The sequence below is a fragment of the Sphaerulina musiva genome (assembly GCF_000320565.1).
Source record: "Sphaerulina musiva SO2202 unplaced genomic scaffold SEPMUscaffold_6, whole genome shotgun sequence".
Taxonomy (NCBI): Eukaryota; Fungi; Ascomycota; class Dothideomycetes; order Mycosphaerellales; family Mycosphaerellaceae; genus Sphaerulina; species Sphaerulina musiva.
Window position 1 is genome coordinate 1516792 of NW_016017388.1, and position 22656 is coordinate 1539447.

The 22656-nt window shown below is 52.7% G+C and overlaps 6 protein-coding genes across 6 annotated transcripts in view; 1 reads left to right on the top strand and 5 right to left on the bottom strand.

Moving 5' to 3' along the window:
* SEPMUDRAFT_149925 (ubiquitin conjugating enzyme) overlaps nt 1-688 on the bottom strand; it is a 1267-nt gene extending 579 nt beyond the window's left edge. Inside the window, exons 1-2 of the mRNA XM_016905859.1 lie at nt 429-688; nt 24-358 (exon numbers count right to left, since the gene is read on the bottom strand). Of these exons, the coding sequence (XP_016760304.1) occupies nt 105-358; nt 429-675 (501 nt within the window). The 5' untranslated portion in view covers nt 676-688 and the 3' untranslated portion in view covers nt 24-104. The remainder of the gene's footprint in view (nt 1-23; nt 359-428) is intronic.
* A 592-nt stretch (nt 689-1280) lies between these two features.
* SEPMUDRAFT_157008 (uncharacterized protein) lies at nt 1281-3867 on the bottom strand. The gene is made up of 3 exons (XM_016907715.1): nt 2899-3867; nt 2605-2840; nt 1281-2533 (listed from the first exon to the last, which is right to left on the bottom strand). Exons 1-3 carry the CDS (start codon nt 3750-3752, stop codon nt 1323-1325), a joined length of 2301 nt encoding a protein of 766 aa, XP_016760305.1. The 5' UTR covers nt 3753-3867; the 3' UTR covers nt 1281-1322.
* Nucleotides 3868-3972: 105 nt separating this feature from the next.
* On the bottom strand, nt 3973-4987 carry SEPMUDRAFT_108968 (uncharacterized protein; the record flags this gene model as incomplete). The annotated part of the gene is made up of 3 exons (XM_016900757.1): nt 3973-4377; nt 4621-4776; nt 4907-4987. The coding sequence occupies 3 exons, from the start codon at nt 4985-4987 to the stop codon at nt 3973-3975; spliced, it is 642 nt and encodes a 213-aa protein (XP_016760306.1).
* Nucleotides 4988-6019: 1032 nt separating this feature from the next.
* On the bottom strand, nt 6020-18293 carry SEPMUDRAFT_164461 (hybrid PKS-NRPS; the record flags this gene model as incomplete). Its single annotated transcript, XM_016908116.1, has 2 exons — nt 6020-18184; nt 18252-18293. 2 exons carry the CDS (start codon nt 18291-18293, stop codon nt 6020-6022), a joined length of 12207 nt encoding a protein of 4068 aa, XP_016760307.1.
* A 238-nt stretch (nt 18294-18531) lies between these two features.
* SEPMUDRAFT_87793 (cytochrome P450 monooxygenase) lies at nt 18532-20323 on the top strand. The gene is made up of 2 exons (XM_016910454.1): nt 18532-19702; nt 19801-20323. Exons 1-2 carry the CDS (start codon nt 18577-18579, stop codon nt 20241-20243), a joined length of 1569 nt encoding a protein of 522 aa, XP_016760308.1. The 5' UTR covers nt 18532-18576; the 3' UTR covers nt 20244-20323.
* Nucleotides 20324-20371: 48 nt separating this feature from the next.
* Nucleotides 20372-22656, bottom strand: SEPMUDRAFT_126492 (cytochrome P450). Its single transcript, XM_016902074.1, has 8 exons — nt 22220-22656; nt 22030-22160; nt 21922-21967; nt 21599-21869; nt 21366-21545; nt 21230-21301; nt 20934-21168; nt 20372-20843 (listed from the first exon to the last, which is right to left on the bottom strand). Exons 1-8 carry the CDS (start codon nt 22423-22425, stop codon nt 20467-20469), a joined length of 1518 nt encoding a protein of 505 aa, XP_016760309.1. The 5' UTR covers nt 22426-22656; the 3' UTR covers nt 20372-20466.

Consider the following 22656-nt stretch of genomic DNA (forward strand, 5'->3'; position numbering starts at 1 on the left):
TTTTTTTTTTTTTCCTTTTTTTTTCTTTCTTTGTCCCATTCATCCATCTCCCCTCCCCTCCCCCATCCCCCACCCATCTCCCCAAATCTATCCACTCCCTCCCATCACAAGCCCAAACTCGCCCTCACATCCCTCCTCACCCTCTTTTCAAATTCCTCTCTCTGCTCCCTCCACATTTTCGCGGCATCAATATTCGCCGGACTCTCATCATTCGGCTCAGCAATCATACTCATGACGGAAATTAAAATCTTCTCCACACTCTGAATCGGACTCCAGCGTTCCGAAGCATGTTCGTAATGATTCGGATCATCTCCCGGTGCGTGTAAAATGGAAATGCAGACGACGCCATTGGGGTAGACTAATAATAAAAATATCTCTCTGTCAGAAAACAGACACACACCCCCCTCCCAGAAAAAGAGAAGACATACCATTAGGATGCCAAATGCCTCCTCCCAAAAATCTCATCGTGGGAGGCATCAAGGGATAATCTTTGGGGAAACGTAATTCGGCGGGAAATACTCCTCCTTCAAAGGGAGTGCCTTCGGGACCTTGAATGATGGCTTCCCAGACAAATAGGTCATCTTCGTTGATGGGGCCGGCGGTGATGCCCTCTGGGGGGTCGATGGTGAGGGATTTGTATTCTTGGAAGAGGCGTTTGGAGGCGACTGTGTTCATTTTTGGGTTTGGTTTCTTTCTTTCTTTGGCGGTGGCAGTGACAGTGGCTGGGGTGGGGTGGGTGCGTGGTGGTGGTGGTGGAGGTGGTAGATTGTCAGTAAGCAGTAGTAGTACCTGAGGTAAGAGTGTTGTAGTTGACAAGTGTGTAGTCAGGTCAGTAATAGCCTAGGTCAGGTACAGGTAATCGTTCATCAGTCGCTGCTTCCCGTCACTAACCAGAGGTAGGTACGCGTGACGACAGCTGGATCGGCGCTTGGCATGCATGTTTGCCGGGCCCGAGGTTGAGCCGAAAGACCTCACCCCCCTCACCCTACCCCTACCTAGGTACGTCGTATTGCAGTGATAATAATAACAGCAGCAGCATCTCTTCTACACCTCTACCTTAGACTTCTACCCCTCGAAATACCTCGAAATATCTCCTACTTGCCTGTCCATCACTAGGTACTGTAGGTATGAAACTACAAGTCGAAAATATCCTCGCTCCCATGTCAACGGTCTAGTCCTCCTCCAGACATCCTGCATTAATAATGAACAATTACCTATACCTGCTACATAGAAACCTATCTGGCGGCCAACATCTCGACCGCTATCTACCTTGCTGCTATACTAATACTACATACGTCTATTGCTGTCCTCATATGCCGTTACTACATAAACTGCGTTCCTGTCCTGGGCGTCGTAACATCATCAGCTTCACCAATAATCAGCGTCCCAGTCGTACACCCTTTCTCTTCCTCATCCGCACCAGTATCATCGCCCGATCGTTCATATTGCTCGTCAGCCGTTCCAAACTTGACTTTGACATCTCCCATCCCTTTGACCACGCCTCGGCTCCCCGATGCAGACCCGACCTCCTTCAAGAGAGGCGCCTCAAACGCCTTGGCGATTTCAAATGGACTCATGGTCACTCTCAGACCGAGTCTCCAGTAGCCCCAGAAGACGGGGAGGATGGCCACCACGGCGAGAAGCTCGAGGAGGGCAGCGCCCGACCACCATCGGAGGTCGGATGCAAACACGTTGACCCGCCGTGTCTGCGCGGCGCTGACGCTCTGTGATAGCGCCAGGCCCGGATCCAGCTGCGGGGAGGTGTGGTCGTAGTTCGTCGTCGATTTCGCCGCCTCAATGGCCGCTCGAAACATGAGATTATTGAATTGGTCCAACACGGCCGTGGTCGGATCCGCAAATTGACTCAGGCACAGGTTCGAGCTGATGGTGAAGCTATCCACCACATTGTTAAACGAGTGTCGCCCGGGCATGATCTCCGAGCCCGTCTCCCGCGCATCATCCGCAGGCTCCATGGTGGCATTGGCAAAGACGTGGCCCGCCAGGAAGGCGCCCAGACCGGAAATGGTGAGATTGAGGGGCAACGCGGCCGAGCTGTTGACGTACGTGTTGTTGGCCATGGCCACGACTTTCCCTTCGCTCGGTGGTCGTAGGAAACGGATCACGTTGTGTTCTTGCACCATGACGTCGTGTTCCAGTATCGCCGCCACGAGCGCACAATGCCGTTCCACATATGATCCAGTGCAGTCGGAGAAGTTTGCAATGCCCGTCTGCAGGATGACTTCCTCCGGCCCCACGTAGGGCGGTTCGTCAGGAGAAGAGTGCAGGTTATCGGCGAGCTGGATGTTAAACAGTGGCATGGGCGCCACTCCATTCGCAACGCCTGATCCCCAGGTAGCACTCCGGTTGTGCTGGAGCTCTTTGGGCGTGAGGTCCCAGGTGCGTGAAGTGCAGTTGCTGATGGTGACGCCCGGCGCCCGGATAGTCGCTCGGCAGGCGCCATTGCAGCCCGTCACGTTGGCGACGAGAGTCGTGTTGAGGGTGAAGCCGTCCAGAGCGGGGGTGATTGCATCGGCTAGGTCACTCACAGTCAGCTATGCGAATCCGGTGGGAGGAGGATGAGGAGCATCATCAAAATACACATACTCGTCTCCAATCCATTTTCACTAAAGATGCCCGAGAAGCCGGTGGGCAGCTCGGGCGCAACGGGAAAGTTGAGCGTCACCGTCGTGTTTTGAAATTCCGACTTGACGGAGGAGGCTTTTTGGAGGAAGGGGCCATCGGCCACGACCAGCACTCCGGCGATCATGGCCATGGCCAAGATGGGCTCATGTCTCGCATTGAGAATGGCGCGACATATGCCTTGACCAGACTCCCAGTGACTTTTTGGAAAGCCGTTAGTGTGGCCATACGACGCCCATGGGAAAGCTCCGTACGTACCGTTGTAAGCTATCAATGGTCGATCCGCGATATGCACGGTACCACCATGCGATGGGTAGTGCCTGAAGGAGTGCAAACTGTAGTGATTTGCCGATGGCGGCAGAAGAGATGGCAAGGAACACACTGGGCGACCATGTCCAATCGTCGACGTGCTTACCGTTGGAGCCTACGAGAATGCCGAGGGAGGCCAGCGTGCAGCAAATGACAATGAGGAGAGCGACCACACCGGCGAGGGGAGATGGACGGAGCCAGGTGGGTAGCCAGGTGGGTGCGCCTTCGGGTTCAGTGATTCCTAGGTCTGCGCCAATAGAGGAAGTCCTCGTGATCTGTCGGACAAAGGCGCCAATACTCGGTTTCTTGCCATCGGCTGGACTGCTCTGGACACTATCTTTGCGAGCATGCTTCTCATGCACACGGACGCCCGAGGTGGGTTGCTGCTGCTGCTGCTGCTGCTGCCGCAAGGGCGAGTCGAAGTTGGTAGAGTGCTTGAGGCCAGGCATCACTGCGTCCAGGCTTCTTGCCGGCGGCGGGAGAGGTGGTTGCAAAGGGGATGGGTTGCAGCCGTCTCGTGGGGTAGATTCCTGTCCAAATTGAGGAAGTGGAGGAGAGGAAGTGCCCATAGTGGTATTAGAAGTAGTGGTGGTGATGGTGACGGTGGAGGCAGCATTCAACGAACGATGGGGTGCAGTAAAAGCTTCCTCATAAGGACTCAGGCCGGCAGAGAGAGGAAAGGCTTCATCAGAAGGTTGGGATGAGATGCGTCGACGATGTTGCCTGCTGGTAGTGGTAGTGGTGGCATCTCTATCCATCTTCCTGGATCCGCGAATTCGGGTCCATGGTCGCTGAAAGTACATATGCGGCGAGGCAGCGGAGAGACGAGCTTGTCATATGTACACTTGTACAGGTAAATTGGGAGTCGTGGTCGGGCAGTCAGTCGACGATTTGCGTGGTACGTGCTGCCATTCCTGGCCAATAGTTTGAAATGGGAGTGGGCGGATGGTGATGGCCAGTGGGGTGGAGTGTGTGGAAAGTCCCAACGAAGGAATGCTTTTTCGAGAGGTCAGCGTGCAGAGTTCAGCAGTGGCCAGGGTAGGCCATGGTGATGTTTGCCTGTCGCCAGCCTCTAGCCTCAAGACAAGGTGACATTGTGACAAGGGGTGCAGAAAGGGGCAGGGGAGAGACAGCCAACGAGCGCGACGGGAAGACTGCTTTCTCTCTCACATTTTCCGTCTCATCCTCTCTCACCCTCTCACCCTTCTTGAAGCTGGCTTTCGGCATTCTCCATCTCAAACTCTTTCTCTCAGCAACGACTCGGATGGGCTCGCGATGAGGATGGCTCTGCTTGGCATCACATGAGAGAGAATGAATATCCTCACTGGCAGAACGGGCTTTCTCATAGGCAGGCTCGGAAGGACATGCCATGCCCATCACACCGCATCTGGTGATGGCGATGGCGATGATGATGATGATAGCTGAGTTCTAGGTACATATGTACAGATATAGATGCGATCCAACATGGCGGGAGATTCGGGGAGAATCATTTCTGGCCTGATGGCTGATCCGATCGCAGCAGAAGCTGTCGTGACACTTGACGTGATGTGCCTCAGGCAGTTATTCCACCTCTTGGCAGACACGTCAGCTTCCATTTGTCCCCTTCATTCTCTTTCTCTTCGTCTTCTTCTTCTTCTTCTTCACAACAACAACAACCACCTCACTACCTACCACTCCTCCCCCTCCTCCTTTTCCTCTTCCAAATCCTCCACGTCCATGCACTTGCGGATTCTTATATTCATTCACTTCAGACTGCAGTCGTCGGCGACTAGCGCGGCAACTGGTATCAAGCTTCTGACCAGGACGGCCGCTGATGCCATTTTTGTCCTGAAGATGTATTATTAGCCCAGACAAGCTTCAACCTTCACATCCTGTACTGTCTGTACACTGGTGCTGTACTGTAGTAGCTGTACTGCAGTCTGCCCTGTCCAATAACTGCCCTGTACCCGCTCCGGACCTGGATCAGCCGTATTCCGATCAGCTTGACCAGGCCAGACCAGGCCAGACCCAGGCTAGACAACGGCGGGATAGCCTGCATATCGTCAGACCAGGAAAAAGAACTCTTCATGCAAGAAGCACCGTGCCACAGACTGTGACTGTGACTGTGCAGTGTGCAACGGTGCAACTGCTCATTATTGCTGCTCCCCATTGTCCCCGATGAGTTCCATAGTGAAGACTCGACTCACGGTCCGACTGACTTTCGACATGTCAAAAGTCAAAAAAAGAAATATCATACCTTGATCCTTGAGATAGCTGATGCTGACTTGTTTTTCCCCAAAAGAGCCGTCTTACTGCTCTGCATCTGCAAAGGACTTTCCTTTCTCTATCAGGAAGAATTTTCCAATTCATCACCGCTCTCTCCGGTCTGCTTTTGATATCGTTTCAACGAAACTCACTCTTTTCAACCAGATACGCTGATACCAGCTTGACTTCGTTCGTTGCTTGCAAGCAACTTGGCCAAAAAAGTAACATAATAGGGACATTTATATATTGAAGACGTTCCTGCTAATCCCTGTAATGTCATTGCCGGGTAGAATTGACACGGTCCTGGAAGGCATAGAGCGGCGGCATGTATAAGCGAAGGTCAGTAGTAGTCTGCTGCCTTCTGAGAGACTGAGAAGTACCTAGGTCGAAGAAGACGAATAATTATGTAAGCAGTACAGCGAGCGGCAAAGAATGCTGTACAAGCAGGAGAAGGAAAGGAAAAATCAGGTACCTTGGGAGAGAATCTTGATCAATACGAGCTGCTGAAGGGATCAAATACATGGATACAATGTCTACAGTATTCTCTTGCATATAGAAGATGGAATAGAAGGGCCTTACAAGAAAAAAACGTGTCGACCTGTGATTCGTCCTCAGACCCAGAGCTATACAGGTTATAGGAAGCACTATCCGGATGGAATGCTAGCACGTGCATACGGATGGAGTATACACCCTCCATTCCTACAGATCACACTTCTTCTTCTTCTTCATGTTCATGTTCATCTTTCTCTTTCTCCTATTCACAGGTTTATTTATTCATTCATTCTTCTCCCTTCTTCTCTTCCCCCTCTCTCTCTCACTCACATACTCACGCCCCCAAGAACGGAAACCGAACCACCTCTCTCCTCCTCACAACAGCATCCAAATACGAAGCAATTCGAGGATCAATTCCCGCCTTCAGTGCCCGTTCAATCCATTCTTCGACGGGAAGTTGTTCGTATGGAGGAGAGGTGAGGATGTGGTTTTGGTTTTGGTTTTTCTGCTGCTGCTGTTGTTGTTGTAGTTGTTGTTGTTGTTGTTGTAGATGTTCCTCCTGTTGCTGTAAGTGCCCAGGGAGGTCTGAGATGGGGATTCGAATACCACTGGAATGATGGACGAATCGGAGGAGTGGGAGTAGGCGTGGGTAGGAGGATTCCTGTTTCTTTCCAGTTTCTTTTTCTTCTTCTCCTTCTCCTCCCCCTCCCTCCCCATCCCTCATCACCGCAAAAACAATATCCTCCGCAATATCATGCACATCCTTAAAATCAAAATACCCTTCAAAATTCTCCCACCGCGGAACCGCACGCATCATTCTCGAAAACTTCAACAATGCATTCAAAGCATCTTCACTCGGTGCTTCCTTTCCAACCGGAGCGCACGCGCGATGAATCACCACCGAGAGACCAATATCGTGCGAAAAATTCTCCAAGAGACGTTCACTGGCCCATTTGGAAGCTGTGAACCCTCCTTCTGCTGCTGCTGCTGTCGGGGGAAATTGGCCGGCGAGGGAGACGGGGGGAGAAGTGGTCGAGCCGGAAAGTAGAGTGACTCGGTTGGAGGAGATGTAGTGGAAGGGGATTTGGCGGTGGGAATTTGCAGAAGCAGAAGCAGAAACGGCCAGTGTGGCGAGGAAACGTGTAGAAGCTAGATTGGGTATGCGGAGGGAAGAGTAGTTGTTGAGGCAATGACCCATTGCACCCGCGTGGATGATGATGTTGATGTTTTCTTGCAAATGTGTGTATTCGGTTTGCGACAGGCCGAGGTTGGGTTGAAGCAGGCTTCCGGTGTAGATTTTGATTGTGGATGAAAGAAGGATGAGCTTCTTTTGTTCTTCTTCTTCTTCTTCTTCTTCCTCTTTTGGCACAGCAATGCAATGCACCATAGTGACGCGAGGATGTGCCAATAATGCCTTCAAGAGCGCTTTTCCGACGAAGCTCGTCGCTCCTGTTAACAGCACCCGCAGACTACCTTGACCAGCCTCATTACGCATGCGATCGATGCCATGTCCGTTATTCAACGCGAGTAGACCTGGTGGAGTCGCTGTTTCAGACACCCAATCGATTGCTGGAGATTGAGAGAGATCCTCCTGCTTGCCCGCGCCGATTCGAGTCGCCATGCTGCAGAGAGTGCTCGAGGAATAGAGATCCACGATGGGTACATGAATGTGGGTAGACTGTTTGATGCGTGCTTGCAATTTCGCAAGGAGAATCGAATTGCCGCCATGCATGAAGAAATCCGCATGGGCATCATTTGGGCAGCCTTGTGGCAACGCTTCGTGCCAGATGAGCCTCAAACTGGCTTCGAGGGGCGTCAATGGACGCCGCGCTTCTTCTTCTTTTTCTTCTTCTTCTTCTTCTTCTTCTTCTTCTTCTTCTTCTTCTTCTTCTTCTTCTTCCTCAGTCTCTAGCTTTCCCTCGTCCACGTTCGGTAATGGCAATCTCTCAATGGCCTTGCGATCGACTTTTCCGTTTACTGTCATCGGGAGGTGGTTCACCGGTATGATGGCAGCCGGAATCATATATCGAGGAAGAGGCAAATTTCGAGCCAGCTCAGCCAGATCCATGGACGTCATGCTCATACCAGATGCAAAGACCACATGTGCCACCAAGAACGCGGGATCTCCACGGACGGAGACGATGATCTCAGCAAATTTGCCCTCAGCCTGTCGCCGGAGCTGAGTCGCCACTTCATCCAGCTCGATTCTCTGGCCGTGCAATTTGACCTGGTTGTCGCCATCGATTCGCCCAACCAGATAGAGATTGCCCTCATCTGATAACCAGCCCTTGTCCCCCGTGCGATACATGAGTGTCCATCCTTGGGCCCGATCGTGTTCCGACGCATAAGGATCCGGCAGAAATTGTGTTTGATGAGATTCTGCTTCTCCCGAATATCCGAGAGCGACACCACCGCCACCGATGCATATTTCACCCGTCATACCTGTGGGAAGTGCAACTCCGGTCTGGTCCATGATATATACCGAGTAATTGGGGAGTACCTTGCCCACCAAGCTCTGTCCACGAGTCGAATCCATTTCAATTGATGCCAAAGAAACTGAACTGAAAGTAGCTGCTGCCGTAATCTCTGTGGGCCCATAACAGTTCGTCACTTGTAGCGTCGACGCCTGCGGCAATGCTTGCAGTTCTCGTAGAAGCTCTTGTTGCACAGGCTCGCCTCCCATGCAAATATGCCGTAAGCAGACACATTGCTCCCAGAACTCACGCCCATAATGCAGCATCATCAGATACTCCGAGGGAGTAGCAATGATGAATGAGACACTGTGCGCCAACATCAGCTTGGACAACTCTACAGGGTCTCCGCGAATATGGGCGGGAGCGACGACGACAGTCCCGCCGTTGGCGAGTGCACATAAAGTCTGAACGATAGCCATGTCAAAGCCCAACGAGCTCTGCTGCAGGACGATCTCTCTCCCGATATCCAGCTCGTGTGTCTTGATTGCGATATGGTTCCGAAAGTTCTCCTGTGACAGCAAAATCCCCTTAGGCTTGCCCGTGGATCCGCTAGTGTACAGTAGAAAGCCCGACACATGATCCGAGACTCGCGGTGGATGTACAGAGGCGACTGTCCTGGTGGTCATTGTCTCGACGTTAATAGCATTGTACAAGAATGTCGAATTCTCGAAAAGCGTGTCGGCATCCTCAGCAGTGTCACTGTGGAACAGGAGAAGACCTGCATGACAATCCTGAACCATTACACTATGCCGTGCTTGCGGCAGAATTGGATCGAGAGGCACGTACACCATTCTGCTTTGGAGCACTGCGAGCATCGACACGATGACCGCCTGCGATGGTCGGCACAAGACGGCCACTCGCGTCCCTGGCGGCGCACCGGACTCCAGGATGGCCGTGGCGAGCAAGTCCACTCGGATCTTCAGGTCCGCATAGCTGATATTTGTACCAGCTCCACCATCAATCACAGCAGGGTCATCGGCGTGCTGGACAGCCATGTCATCGAATCGTAGAGAAAGCGTCGCCGGCCAATCGAACTGCATTCGCGGTCCTCTCCCTAGCTCCAGCGCTCTCGATACAGCTGACTGTCGTACGATGGAGCATTCCTTAACGAGGATACTAGAATCTGATGAAACCTGATCTAGAAGGTCAACGTATGTGTCCAAGAGTGATTGCGATGCGGTGCTAGAGTAGAGCTGCTTTTGCGCCATCACCTCGAGCAGGGATGTGCCATCAGATTGCTCCGTGATGTTAAAGCTGAAGTCATATGGATTTCTCGCATCTTGAGCGGAGCTGAATAGTAGGCTGCAATCACCGAGATCTCGCTGCATCACATCTCCCATGCGGTAATTGACAGCGACCTGAAAGAGGGGATTATGCTTCGGCGACCGTGGCACTTTGAGAGCATCCAAGATGAGATCGAATGGTACACTGGAATGAGAGAGCGCTGCGAAAACAGTCTTTGATGTCTTGCGAACCAGTTCCCCAAAGGAGTGGTCCTTTTGCACGTCAAATCTGGCGGGTAGTAAGTTGAGAAAGAAGCCCACAGTGTTGGAATAACGGTCGTCTGTCCTGTTGGCGTCTGCAATTCCGATGCATAGATCACTGCGGTCGAGAGACCGTGCTAGAATGGTCTGGATGACAGCCAAGTGAAAGTGGAACGAAGTGGCTCGGAGCCTCATACTTGCTTGCTTGATCTTTCGACACGCATCGACGTCGAGCCTGTAGCTAGTAATGTGGCTGTCATAGTGGTGCAGAGCTTGTCGCTCTGCAACACACGCCGTCGGCAGCAGAGGCATAACGTCTGGGAGTCGACTGTGCTGCAGCCGCCAAAAAGCAATATCTTCGTCATACGCTCCCACGCGGCTCGAGCGTAGCATCTCTTCCGAATAATCGCAGTAATCCAGACAGAGTGGCAACCGCTTGGATTGATATGCATGGTCGAGGTCTCGAAGGAAAATATGCCAACTGACTCCATCCAGAACAATATGATGATAACCAAAAATGAGCATCGTGCGAGTAGAATCCATACTAATAACAGTAGCACCAAATGTGCGTCCATTCGAAAGGTCCCAGACGGTGGTCTTCATCCTCTCAAACTCGTCGCGAGCCATGTCATCAGTCCCGCTCATGATCATCTGAGGCTCCCAAGCGAATGCAGCAAGGACACCTTGCATGAGTGTATCATGCTCGTCAGAGAAGAAGCGTGTTCGCAGCGAGCCATGTCTGTTGAAAACCTGAATGAGAGCAAGGCGCAATTGCTCGAGGTTCACTCGCCCGCGGATTTCATAGGCGACCGTCACATTGTACGTGGTTCGATCACTCAGATACTGAGACAAGAACCACAGACGGGACTGGGCGTGCGATGCATGACACTGCTTCGAAAGCGGCGCAGAGGATTGAACTCGGTCGGGGTCGGGAGCCGGATCTGCCAACGGCTCAGGCTTGGAGGCAGGCGTATCAGGGGGACTTGAGGGGCGGGAGATGTCTGTATCAGATGTCGCCCGTGTCGAACCACATTTGCTGTCATCGCGTGCTTGTCCCTCGCCGCTGGAGCTCGAGTCTACCTCATCGCCATGACTGCTATCGCCTGAGCTAGCCTCGGCAGAAGAAGCCGGCTTGTCCACGGAGACGAGTTTCGATGCCAGATATCGCTTCGTTGCTTCGCTGCACAACTCGGAAATGGTATCCCCTGAAAGCACTTTCAACACCGGCAAGTCGACCTGAAGCTCCTTCAAGAACCAGCCTCGGATCTCAATAGCTAGTAGTGAATCGCAGCCCAGATCGATGAGTGGCACATTGACATTGACGCTGCAAGGCCGAAGCTGCATCATCATCTCCAGTTTTCGGGAGAAGCACTCCTCGATAATGGATAACCTCGTCGCGTCCGTGTCAGCTGCATCTAGTCTCTGCTTCGTGTTGACCTGCCCAAAATCGACCAAGGAATGCTGTTTGGGGGTAGTATCGAAATGGACAAAATGCGAAAATTGAGGATTGCGCTCCCATGGAGGTCGTACAGTTGCAGTTTCCGATTTGGTGAAGGATTCCAGCCCGATGATGATATCTGCTTCTTGGCCGGAATCTGGCTCTCCAGCCCGAACGGCTTGAGCGAATGCATGATGCAAATCGGATTCCGATAACGGCATAAAGAATAATTTGCGGAGGCGCTCCTCCATCATGACTCCGGCTCGAGCAACATATCCGATATCCGTGACCAGACCGATGTGCAACGTCGAGGCCGCCAGCCCCTTTTCACGACGTCCGGCTGCAAAACTGGACATGAACATATTCGCGGCATGGTAATTGGACTGCCCGCCGTTTCCAATGATACTCGCGAGTGAAGACAAGAGAATGAAGAATTGAAGAGGCTCCTCTCTCCCGAGTGCTTCATCGAGGATGCGAGAGCCGTCCACTTTGGGACGTAAGCAGGTCTCCAGGCTCTGCACATCCATATCCAGGAATAATTTATCAGACAGAACCATGCTGCCATTACACACGCCAGCAATTCGGGGCATCGAGCTGCGGACTTTGTCAAGTGCACATTCTACCGAGCCTTTGCTGGCCACGTCCATCTGGACGACCTGAACGTTGACACCTGCTTCTTGACGCATATTGTCAAGCCATGCAGGACTCACGTTTGGATTTCGGCTCGCTAGGACTATGTGCCGCGCTCCGTTGGTGACCATGAATCGGCTCAGTGACAGTCCAATCTCTCCAGTCATTCCGACCAATAGATAGGTATAGGAAGAAGAAAACATGTTCGCCGTGCACAATCCAGACATACGGACACTCAGAGATCTCGCATCAGTCCAATCTGTGATTGTGCAGAGGGACATCGCTTTCATGGAAGCAGCTCCAATATCATCCGCTCGTATGATATGTAAGTCTCCTGAATCGCGGGCTCCTGAAGATGCTGGAGCCGACTTGACAGCTGTCTGGAGATGTCTGATGTGATTTTCGCTGTTCAATAATGCCGCAAATCCGTCCACTGTCAGGTGCTCGCAGTTCGGGGACATGAGAGAGACGATATTGAGATCTGGTCTGTCTGAGAAGCTTATCATGCCGGTCGTGTTAGCAGGGAGTGATTTCTTCAGTTGACGGCGCGTCGAAGCCGGATGTAATCGAGTGTAAAGGTCGACAGGACGCTGATCATCGCAAGTGGTAAAGACCCAGCCATGCATTGCCTTTTCGCTATTAGAAGCCATGGCTACGGCAAGGGCCTGAGGGATCTCGTGAAACATGATGCTGCCATTTGATGGCACCCAGTCTTGCAGCACGAGACTCATGAATTGGATCCCGATAGCAAAAAGTTGCGTGGTGGCTACCATGGCTGCGTCTTGGTCAAGAGTGACAAGCTTGTGCTTGGAGATATGCAACAGGGAAGCGTTATGCTGGCTGAGCGCCAAAACCATTTGTTCGGATTCGGCCATGACACCGTATACCAGATAGACAGACTGCGTAGCCGATGCAACGAGAAGCACAGTATATTCGACTTGCACTCGGACCGTGTCGGTTGACTGTGTCTCTGGCAAGCCAGGAGGCATCAATTGTAATTCGAGTCCACCTGCGCCCGATATGAGTTCAACGCAGTCCCTGCGCGGCGCAACTTGGTGTGTAATACAACGTCTCTCAGCATTATACACATCATTGAGATTCCTATGGGGCTGCACGCGAGACAACCAGACTTCGTCGCCGATCATTCGAATTTCAGGTTCCACTGTCCACAGTCGATCACTGTCGGTTGAGTGATGAGAGAATGTGGTGAAATAGAGGCGAAAGAAAGCATTGACAATGTTTCTTGCATCTCCAGCGGGCGTGCGATGATTACTGTCAAGGTCCAGGTATTGCAGGACGAGATCGGGAATCTCAGTGGCAAGAGATCTTCCCATGCCAACAACCATATTGGACGCAGGAGAGGCTGAGAACCTCCCGCTCGTCGTCCAAAGAATCATTTTAGCGGTACCAAACAGTGTCTGAAGCGCCTGAAGCCGAGTCTCTGTGATGTTACTGTCAAACAATGGCTTCTCCAGCTCTTGCAGCACAAGCACGCAGCTTTGCAGCGGTGGTGGAGATTGAACAAATTCATCCACGTCTTTGAGAATAGTAATACAGCTCTTCCAAGGAGACAAGATCTTTTGAATCTCGCCCACAATGCGTACTCCAGCCAGATTCTTTCCTCCAACGACCACAAGATTTGGTGGTATTTCCACTCTCTGCAATCCGAGTAGTGGCTCCCGGATCATATCAATAGTCGCATCGGTGGCCTGGGAGAGGATGAGAGAGAACGAATGCCGTGGTGTATCCTGCATATCGTGCAGAATATGGTCTACGCCAGAGAAATTCGCATCGCGTAACAGCTCGTGCCATGCGAGCTCTGAGATGGCTGGCGACGTATCGCGGCCCTCTGCAGCACCATACCACCAGCCAGGTAGAGCACCCATAATGAATTGTGTCCTGAGGACTTCCAGTCCAGTGATTTCCATCATGACGAGATAGCCACCGGGTTTGAGGAGCGAGCGTACATTACACATGGTCTCCTGGAGACATCGCGTTGCATGCAGGACATTTGCAGCGATGACAATATCATATTCTCCACGTTCAAAGCCCTGTCCGGCAACGTCGTTCTCGATATCGAGAACCTTGAATTCCATTTTATCGCTGGAGTCAGAAAAGGTTTCAGCTGCCTTGGAGAAGAAGCCGGGCGAGATATCTGTATAGGTGTACGTGCTGTATTTCTGCCCGATGGCGTCCAAGATGCTGCGAGTGGTGCCTCCGGTGCCTGCGCCAATCTCCAGTATTTTGGCATGAGGGAACTTGGTCACGATCTGCTGAACTGTACCAGAAAGAGCTCTGTTGATGGTTGCGAAGCCATAGCCTTCCAGGTAGAAACGGTTCAACAGGTCATCCTGGAGCATTACCTCCAAGACGTGCTTGTCTTTCGTCAACACATCTTCGAGATTCTCACCGACAGCGCAGATCAGTCTCATGTCTGCTCGGTTTTGGTAACGCTCGATAACTTCTGTAATTGTCTCTTCCGAGTCCAGAAGCCATTCGCTCTTGGTGATGGGATGTTGTTGATTCCTGGTGGCTTGGACCGCCTTATTCGCAACCTTGAGCATATGTCTATGATACCAATTGCAGCGCAAGATATCGTCTTCACTTAGTTCCCGAATTAGCTTATGCCAGTAGTAGAGAGAGACTCGGTCCAGAGCTTGAACAAGAGCATCATCGTCTGGCTCTTGAGCTAGTTCAGATGGTCCCGAGGTGATGTCTTGGGTCCATACGGTGCTAGAGAACATGACTTTGTCATTCTCTGGTGCAGGCTCCGACACGGCTTGCATAGCAATCCCCTCAACCTGCACGAGGGCATCTTGTCCACCGGTCTGGTACACGCTGATATCACCCGCCAGGAGAGTGGACGTCGCCGTCTCCACAAAAGCATCCATGTCAAGATCTACCGTGTCTGGGGAAGCTCGCAACGCTGCTGGGGACAACGAAAACTTTGATATGTGGACTGGTAAATAAGGGGCCCAGATATGACCACTCGCAGGAGAGGAGAATGCCACATATAACGCTTGGAAAGCGACGTCGAGGACGCCAGGATGGATCATGTACTCCCGACCTACGTGTGACTGATTCCACGAGGCAGAGATAGTTGCAATATCAAGCGCTCTGGTGGCACTCCGCATTCCACTGAACAGTCCGCGGTAGTCCAAGCCGACCTTCGCCATGGAGGTATAGAACCTGCCAGTGTCCACGTGCACCATACTGGACGCTTGAGCCGACCTCGCAGGAAGCACGTTGCACGATGGCTGTCCCAAATGGACCCTCATCCGACCGTGACATGCTCTTGTCAATCCGAGGTGGGAGGTCTCTTCGGAGCAAAATGAAATCGCAAAATTGGCCGCCAGAATCTCTTTGCTGCTGGATTGCTCCGTCATATCGCAGCTGAAAATGACTTCTACACCCATTGATCCCGGAGGGATCACAATGGCTCGTGATAGAACAATGTCCTCCAAAACGAAGAGCGCAACGGTGCGGTCACCTGCCAGCTGTCGGGCAGCTTCGAGGGCCATGACGACAAATCCAGCTCCAGGAAAAAGAATTTGGCCTTGGAAGACATGTTGCTTCAACCACGCGATCTCTCCATTTCGGAGAATATTCCTCCATCGCGGGCTGTCGTCCGAGTCATCTGGTGCTCGACGCCCCAGAAGCTCGTGAAATGAATCTTGTCCGAGCCGATAACGCCGCGAGATGCGAGATTCCCTCCAAAATGGTTGCTGGTGGTCCCAGGAGTAACTCGGCAGGCTCGGCACAGACAACGGAGTGAAGAGATCGAACGCAGCGCGATAGTCGTCGAAACTCACGTGCTCTGGCCCAAGCTGCGACCACAAGAATCCCAGGGCGCCTGATAGAGCCTCGACTTCATCGTCACCGCGCCGCATTACACCCGCATAGGCTGGCGCAACACCCAGAGCAGCCTTGAACGTTTGCTCAGCGGGTCCCTTCAGGGTAGGATGAGGGCCGATTTCGAGACAAAGGTCAAAGGGGCCCCCGTTCCAAATCGAGGTCTCGATAGCTTGTGAGAACATGACTGGGTTCTGCATATTGTCCACCCAATATTGATCCTTCAGACGGGAAAACTCGCTGGCGTATACTTCGCCGTACACACTCGAGATCCAAGTGCAATCCGATCTTGGCTCCGAAACCTCAATGTTGCACGCCACCAAGGACGCAAGGTAGGGCATACTGCACGGTGCCATGTGATGCGAATGATACGCTGTGTCAGTGTGCAAAACTCGTGCAAAGATTTTCTCGTCGTCAAGACGGGACTTGGCTTCTTCAATGGCATCCTTGTCTCCAGACAGCGTGACGCTCGAAGGTGAATTACTTGCCGCAACTGCAATACGGCCGTGGAAAGGAGAGCTGGAGCAAAAGTCCAATGCCTCTCCATATGACATGCCCACAGCCATCATCTTGCCAGACTGTCCTTGCGCTCCAGCAGCCAGTTTCGCATGGAACCCGCGATAGTAAGCGATTTGCATAGCAGCAGATTGATTGATTACACCTGCAGCATAGGCAGCTGCAATCTCGCCAGAGGAGTGTCCGACCACGGCATTCAGTGCGATATTCGCTTTCCAGAGCAGCTCCACGAGCCCGATCTGTATGGCTGTGCACAGAGGCTGAGAAATTGCAGCCTCGGCGACTCTGGATGCTGACTCTTCTGCCATCATCTCCTCGTACAAAGACCAAGCCGGTGGATCCTGTAGAGCATTCAATGTCTCCTCGCATTGTTTGATACATTGGCGAAAAGCACTTGATCTCAGGGCAAGACCTCTCCCCATAGATGCCCATTGCGCGCCCTGGCCCGTGAAAACGCCCAGAATGCCCGGCTCCTCGGTGTTTGGTCTTTTCTGCGGTACGATCACACTGCTCCCGCCGGACTCGGCTACAAATCGGTCCATAAAATGCAGTAGTCGATCTCTGGTGGAGCCGGAGAAGAATGCTTTGTGCTCCAGCACAGAGCGCCGTGACTGCAAAGTCCAGGCAACTTCTTCCAGATCCATGTCTGGGTGACTGCGTATGTGCTCGACCAGAGTCGCAACTGATGATACGAGGGATTTCTCCGACTGAGCCGAGACAACCAGAGGTCCAATGAAGACCGCTTGCTCATTGTGCGGCATCCTCGAGCGAGTGTCTTCTTCAGTAGGATGATATTCTTCGATGATCGCGTGTGCATTCGTCCCACCAAATCCAAAGCTGTTGACGCTTACACGTAGGGGTGATGTAGGCTTGATTGGTTCTGGCCAAGGTAGAGCCTCGGTGACGACCTCCAAATTCTGACAGAAGGGTAATAGATCGGGATTGAGCTCGTGGAAGTGGAGGTTTGGGGGGATGGTCCGGTGTTTGATGGCACCCAATGCCTTGAGAACGGCCGCCAATCCTGCACAACCCTCGAGATGGCCAATCACTGTTTTGATGGATCCCACGTACATAGGTATACGCGGAGACTCTCGAGGTTCTTGTGATATAGGAAAAAAGGCATCTCGAATTGCTCGTGCCTCTACAGGATCTCCTGCTAGGGTACCAGTACCGTGGCATTCAAAATATTGGCATCTGTCCTCAGTGATGTCCAACCCAGCTCTGCGATACGTCTCTCGAATCAGTGCCGTTTGTGCGAGAGAGTTGGGATTCGTGATGCCTTTCTCCGAGCGACCATCGGAGTTGACACAGATCTCGCGCAGAACGCCCTCGATAGGGTCACCGTCTGCAATAGCCCGATCGAGGGGCTTCAGAATCACTGCTGCGAAGCCTTCTCCTCGAGCATACCCATTCGCAGACTTGTCCCACATTCTGGACTGAGAATCGGGGGAGAGCATGTGTAAGCTGGACTCAGCAATAAACATTGCTGGATCCAAAATGAGATTTGCCCCTGCAGCTACTGCAACAGTGGCATCACCAGAGCGCAGACCCTGGACTGCCTGGTGCAGGGCAACAAGAGAGCTAGAACAGGCGGTATCCACTGTGACGGAAGGCCCTTTGAAGTTGAAGAAGTACGATATTCGATTGGAGAGCATGCTTCGTGTCGTGCCAGTAGCGTGATGCGATGCCATTGTTTCGGGATCGCGGGACTGGATATCGGTATAGTCGGCGTTCATTACTCCCACGTGGACTGATGTTCTCGTGCCACTGACAGCCTCCAGAGGGTAGCCGGCCGCCTCCAAAGCTTCGTAGACTGTTTCAAGCAGGATCCGCTGTTGAGGATCCATGCCCTCGGCCTCCTTGGGGTTGATTCTGAAGAAGGCAGCGTCAAAGAGCCGAATGTCTTCAGACAGGAAATATGCACGCCCTTGGACGTCGGTACTTCCATGATGTTCTCCATTTTCGTGGTAAAATCGGGAGAGATTGAGCCTCTCAGGGGGCGGGTTGGTCAACACGTCGAATGGTTGGGACAGCAGCTCCCATAGCTTGGAAGGGGAGGAGGCACCACCTGGGAATCGACAAGCTGTTCCGACTATGGCTATAGGCTGTGACATTGTTTCTCAGTATACAGCGTGTTCGAGGGATGTCCACGCAGGTCAAACAGCTACATACGCGGATGCGCACAGTCTCTGTAACCTCAACCTCCATGGACATGTGCGGCAGGATGGTGGGCTTCCATGCGTCTCTCGCTGGATTGCGGCTATGAGGCTGAGGATCGCCGTCGTCGACAGCGTGCGTCGGGGCGGTGTATCAACCTAGCGTCGGAATTCATCGGTCCCGCTCGGCATACTGTTCCTTTACGGCCTCAGCACCTCCGTTGCCCATATGTGGCAGCGTAATTCGAGTGCGCCTACTTGGACACTGAAGGAGCACCTCGACACTGGGACCGCTACTCGTCGTCAGTCCGCTGCCGCTCCTCGTATCGCACGACTTCAGTATGTCTCTGTTGCAGCACGTTGTCTATGCTGGCCTTGCGGGTATTGTCGCTGTGACAGTCCTACGCTGGGTCAGTCAACAAATTAGCCACATTCGATTCAAGCGCGCCATGGGCTGTGGCGACATTCCTCGATATCCTCACATCGACCGGATCTTCGGCCTAGACATTGTGCTCGGCATGGCAAAGTCGCTCAAGTACGACTATTTCTTGGTCTGGCTCAACCAGGTGCACCGAGGGCTTCCAAAGACGTTTGTGGTGAACTTCCTCTGGTCACGGTTCATATGGACGATCGAGCCGGAGAACATGAAATGCATGTCCGCCACCAACTGGCGGGACTTTGCCGTAGGACCCATGAGACGCAACAACAAAGCCACACATCCCTTCGCAGACAAGGGCGTCAACACGGTCGATGGCAAGGAGTGGGAGTTCAGCCGCACCCTGATCAAGCCCTTTTTCGTCGCAGAGGGCTTCAAGAACACGGGGCGACTGTCGGGTCACGTGGACCGCCTATTCGCACGCTTCCCGGCGGACGGCGAGACATTTGACATTCAGCAGCTTGTACAGCTATGGTTCCTGGACACGACGACCGAGTTCCTGTTTGGCGAGTCGATTGGCAGTCTGGAGCACCCGGAGCGGGCGTCGCTATGCTGGGCTATGGTCGACGTGTTGCGCGGGCTGCGGCTCCGCCTGCAGTGGTACAAGTATCTCTTCCTGTTCCGACACCAGTCCTGGCTGGATGCCGTCGCCGTCGTACACGATTTTCTCAATCGCCATCTCGACCGCACTTGGCGGGAGTTGGAAGAAAAGGAAGAGAAGGAGAGGGAGAACGAGGACAAGCGGTCCCGGGGGGAGACGGCGGTGGCCGAGCGGGCCGAGCGGACCGATCTCCTGTGGTCCATGGCCGGCCAGCTGCGGGACAAGGAGGCGCTGCGGTCGCAACTCTGCCTGATCTTTGTGCCGAACAACGACACAACGTCCATCTTCATTAGCCACATCCTCTGGAATCTGGCTCGACGGCCCGACATCTACGCTCGATGTCGGGCAGAGGTCTTGGCGCACGGCGATGCCGAATTGTCCTTTGAAGCGCTGCGGAGCATGAAATACCTCAACGCGGTAATGATGGAAAGTAAGTGCATATCTCCCCCTTTCGTGGATGTTGGTAATATATTATTTACCTCATGCATGGAAATGGCCCAATATCTGACTACTCATCACGTGAAATAGCACATCGCCTCCACCCCAACGGGGTCACTCAAGTGCGTAAATGCATCAACGACACCATTCTGCCCTGTGGCGGGGGACGAGACGGCAAATCCCCGATCCACGTCCGCAAAGGCGATGTAGTCCAAGTGAACAAAAACGTCCTGCACCGCGACCCGGACATCTGGGGCGAGGATGCCGAGGATTTCAATCCCGATCGATGGGACGGTCTGCGACCTTATTGGACCTTTGTTCCCTTCGGTGGCGGGCCTCGTCGCTGTCCTGCGCAGATGCTGGTTACCGTTGAGGCGAGTTATATGCTGGCGAGGATTATGCAGCAGTTTCGGCGAATTGAGGCTCGAGATCCAGCGCCTTATGTCGGTGTGATGCGTGTGGGACCTTCGAATAAGACGGGCGTCAAGGTGGCGTTGTTTCGTGATGATGAGTCGGCGTTCGCTTGCAGGTGAGAGAGAGAAAGAGAGAGAGAGAGAGAGAGCAAGAAAGTCAGATAAGGTGGATGTCAAGTAGCAACGGAAACTGTATACGCATGCATGTGCCAATAGCGCGCTCTTTCCCGCCACGAATCTAATTGTCTCGTTTCGTTTGAAAAAAACCAAATCAGGCTCGAGCGTCTCCTCGCCCTATACGATCAGGCTAGTAATCTCCAATCTATCCTCCTCCCCCCACTCTCTACAATCTGCATCTACCAATACGAGCCAAACGCACCAATTCCAACTGCTCCTGTCCCGCCATACCATCAGACTCCCCCGGCCGAATCTCATACTGCTGCACCATACACACCGCCGCCAGCTTGAAGATTGCATCGGCAAAATGCTTACCCAAGCAACGCCCGCTGTTGGCGCCCACTCCAAATCGCATCATTTCATAGCGACACTTGAGCGGGGAAATGGTCTCGAATCGCTGAGGTTGGAATTCATCCGCTGACGGGCCCCAAGTCTTCGTATCCGAGTTTAATCGGCCTGCGTCAATGATGACTGACGTGTGGGCTGGCACGCGGAAGCCTCCGATTACTTTCGGGACAGCAGTACATTCGGGTAAGGAGAAGGCTGTGTCCGTTGGGCGGGAAAGTTAATAATTCAAAGTCATCATATACAGGATGGCAAGAGTTTGAAAAAAAGAAAGAGATTTTGACGTACCAAAGGCAGGACTGAACCGCATGCTTTCCATTACTACACGATGTAAGAGAGAGCTCTGGCCAGCGATGTAATCTATCACGGCCCCGTCCTCGGAGTCTAGCGCTTGTGAGCGTATCTCGTGACGAAGTGCCTCCTGAATGGAAGTGTTCGATGCCAGTCTCTGGAGCATAGTGTGCAGGACCGCCGCACTGACATCTATATTGGCGAACAAGATCTCGTCCATAGTGTGGAGAAACTGCCCCGGGCAAAGCAGTGTCAGCGATCTCGTAGAACCCAACAAACAGGATGCAGTGTACCTCTGTCTTCTTCATCGCGGGTGTGGATTCTGTTCCGTGGTAAATTTGCTCTGCTGGACTGCCAAGATTTGCCTGCAAATCGTGTCTTTTCAGTACTCTGAGTATACGCGATTCGTGGTTGCTAGCTATTACTTACAACTCTCGCTCGATGAATCATGTGCATATTGAACGTCTCCCAGCGACGGTTGTACTCTTGAGCACGCCTGCGAGCGGCAGTGTCAAGCCAGCCCCATTTCGATGCCAGCTTGGTAGAGAGGATAACGTCGTGAAGGATGACCTCGTGCAGGACATTCAGATCAAGCAATTCGGAATACGCCTAAGGCTCGTCAGAAGAGCAACGAGGCTGATTAAAGAGCTGCGCGGCCGGACTTTACTATCAAACACTTCCCCATACAGATATGCCGCCATGAGTCTGAATGGCAGAAACCGACAGAGCTTCTTGATATCACAATGGAATTTTTCGTGCGAGTGACTAGGGGCAACAGTGTGCCGGGGAAGCTCCTCACACCATTCTGCAACACCGGTATGAAGGCTTTGTAATACCTGACGGCTCGCCTGGAAGGAGAAGAAGGGATCGAAGTACTTTCGCACGACTTTCCATCGCTCTCCGTCCTTTGCGCCTACGGCATCACCTAAGATTCTAGCAAGACCGTTATCAGAGTGGTCATCGGCGTGGGCTTTGAGGAACCTACTGGCCAAAGTATTGTCCCATGTTCAAGTTGACTGGTTTCGGATGCGCTGCGAGACTTGGTAAGCGGATGCTACCTAGGTATAATTAGACCCACAGACTCGATACGTACCACTGGTGTCCCCTCGATAGAAATCTCGTATATGGTCCGGTCGTGTGATGACCAGTTCTCTGCGCTTTCCATTCCGGATGAGAAATGGTTTGTCCCCTGCATGGTCTCGGCCTTGCTGAGAAAGAGCAGAGCTGTAGAAGTGTGTTCAGAGGATGGCGCAAATGTCGAATGATCGCTCTGTTTGACTCACGGGTAAATGAATTTGTCCACTCGCGCGTCCTTTGTCAGTTCGAATATGGGCTCGCCATTGGCATCGAATATTCCTGATCGTGACAATCGTTCGCGTGATCGGGTCAGGGAAACGCCAATAAAAAGTACTAAAGATGTTACGAGTAACAGTATGACTTGCGCGTAGCTCCGGTCTCCCAACATCTGGTGAGTCCAGTTGGTAAACATGGTGGTCCTCGCCGTTACAAGCCCTCTGGCGTGGAAGAGAAACAGTGTCGTAGTCAATTTGACGAACCACCCCAAGCCACATAGATACATGGCATACAGCACCGAAACGCTGTGTCACTTGGCTTGTTCTCGCGCAATGCCCTGCGTGCAGCCACGCATGTTGCCCGTGGAATTTGCCGTCCACGCCGTGGGTGTAGACCGACGGACGGAGTGGCTCTAGCAGAGACCGAC

Excerpts from the sequence above, each read along its gene's own strand:
- SEPMUDRAFT_87793 (XM_016910454.1), top strand. The coding sequence starts at position 18,577 with ATGTCTCTGTTGCAGCACGTTGTCTATGCTGGCCTTGCGGGTATTGTC. Across the intron at positions 19,703-19,800 it reads CAACGCGGTAATGATGGAAA|CACATCGCCTCCACCCCAAC; the intron begins GTAAGTGCATAT and ends CACGTGAAATAG.
- SEPMUDRAFT_157008 (XM_016907715.1), bottom strand. The coding sequence starts at position 3,752 with ATGTACTTTCAGCGACCATGGACCCGAATTCGCGGATCCAGGAAGATG. Across the intron at positions 2,841-2,898 it reads ACCATTGATAGCTTACAACG|TCACTGGGAGTCTGGTCAAG; the intron begins GTACGTACGGAG and ends CTTTCCAAAAAG. Across the intron at positions 2,534-2,604 it reads TGAAAATGGATTGGAGACGA|CCGATGCAATCACCCCCGCT; the intron begins GTATGTGTATTT and ends TGAGTGACCTAG.
- SEPMUDRAFT_126492 (XM_016902074.1), bottom strand. The coding sequence starts at position 22,425 with ATGTTTACCAACTGGACTCACCAGATGTTGGGAGACCGGAGCTACGCG. Across the intron at positions 21,870-21,921 it reads ATGGGACAATACTTTGGCCA|AATCTTAGGTGATGCCGTAG; the intron begins GTAGGTTCCTCA and ends CGGTCTTGCTAG. Across the intron at positions 21,302-21,365 it reads TGATTCATCGAGCGAGAGTT|GCAAATCTTGGCAGTCCAGC; the intron begins GTAAGTAATAGC and ends CACGATTTGCAG.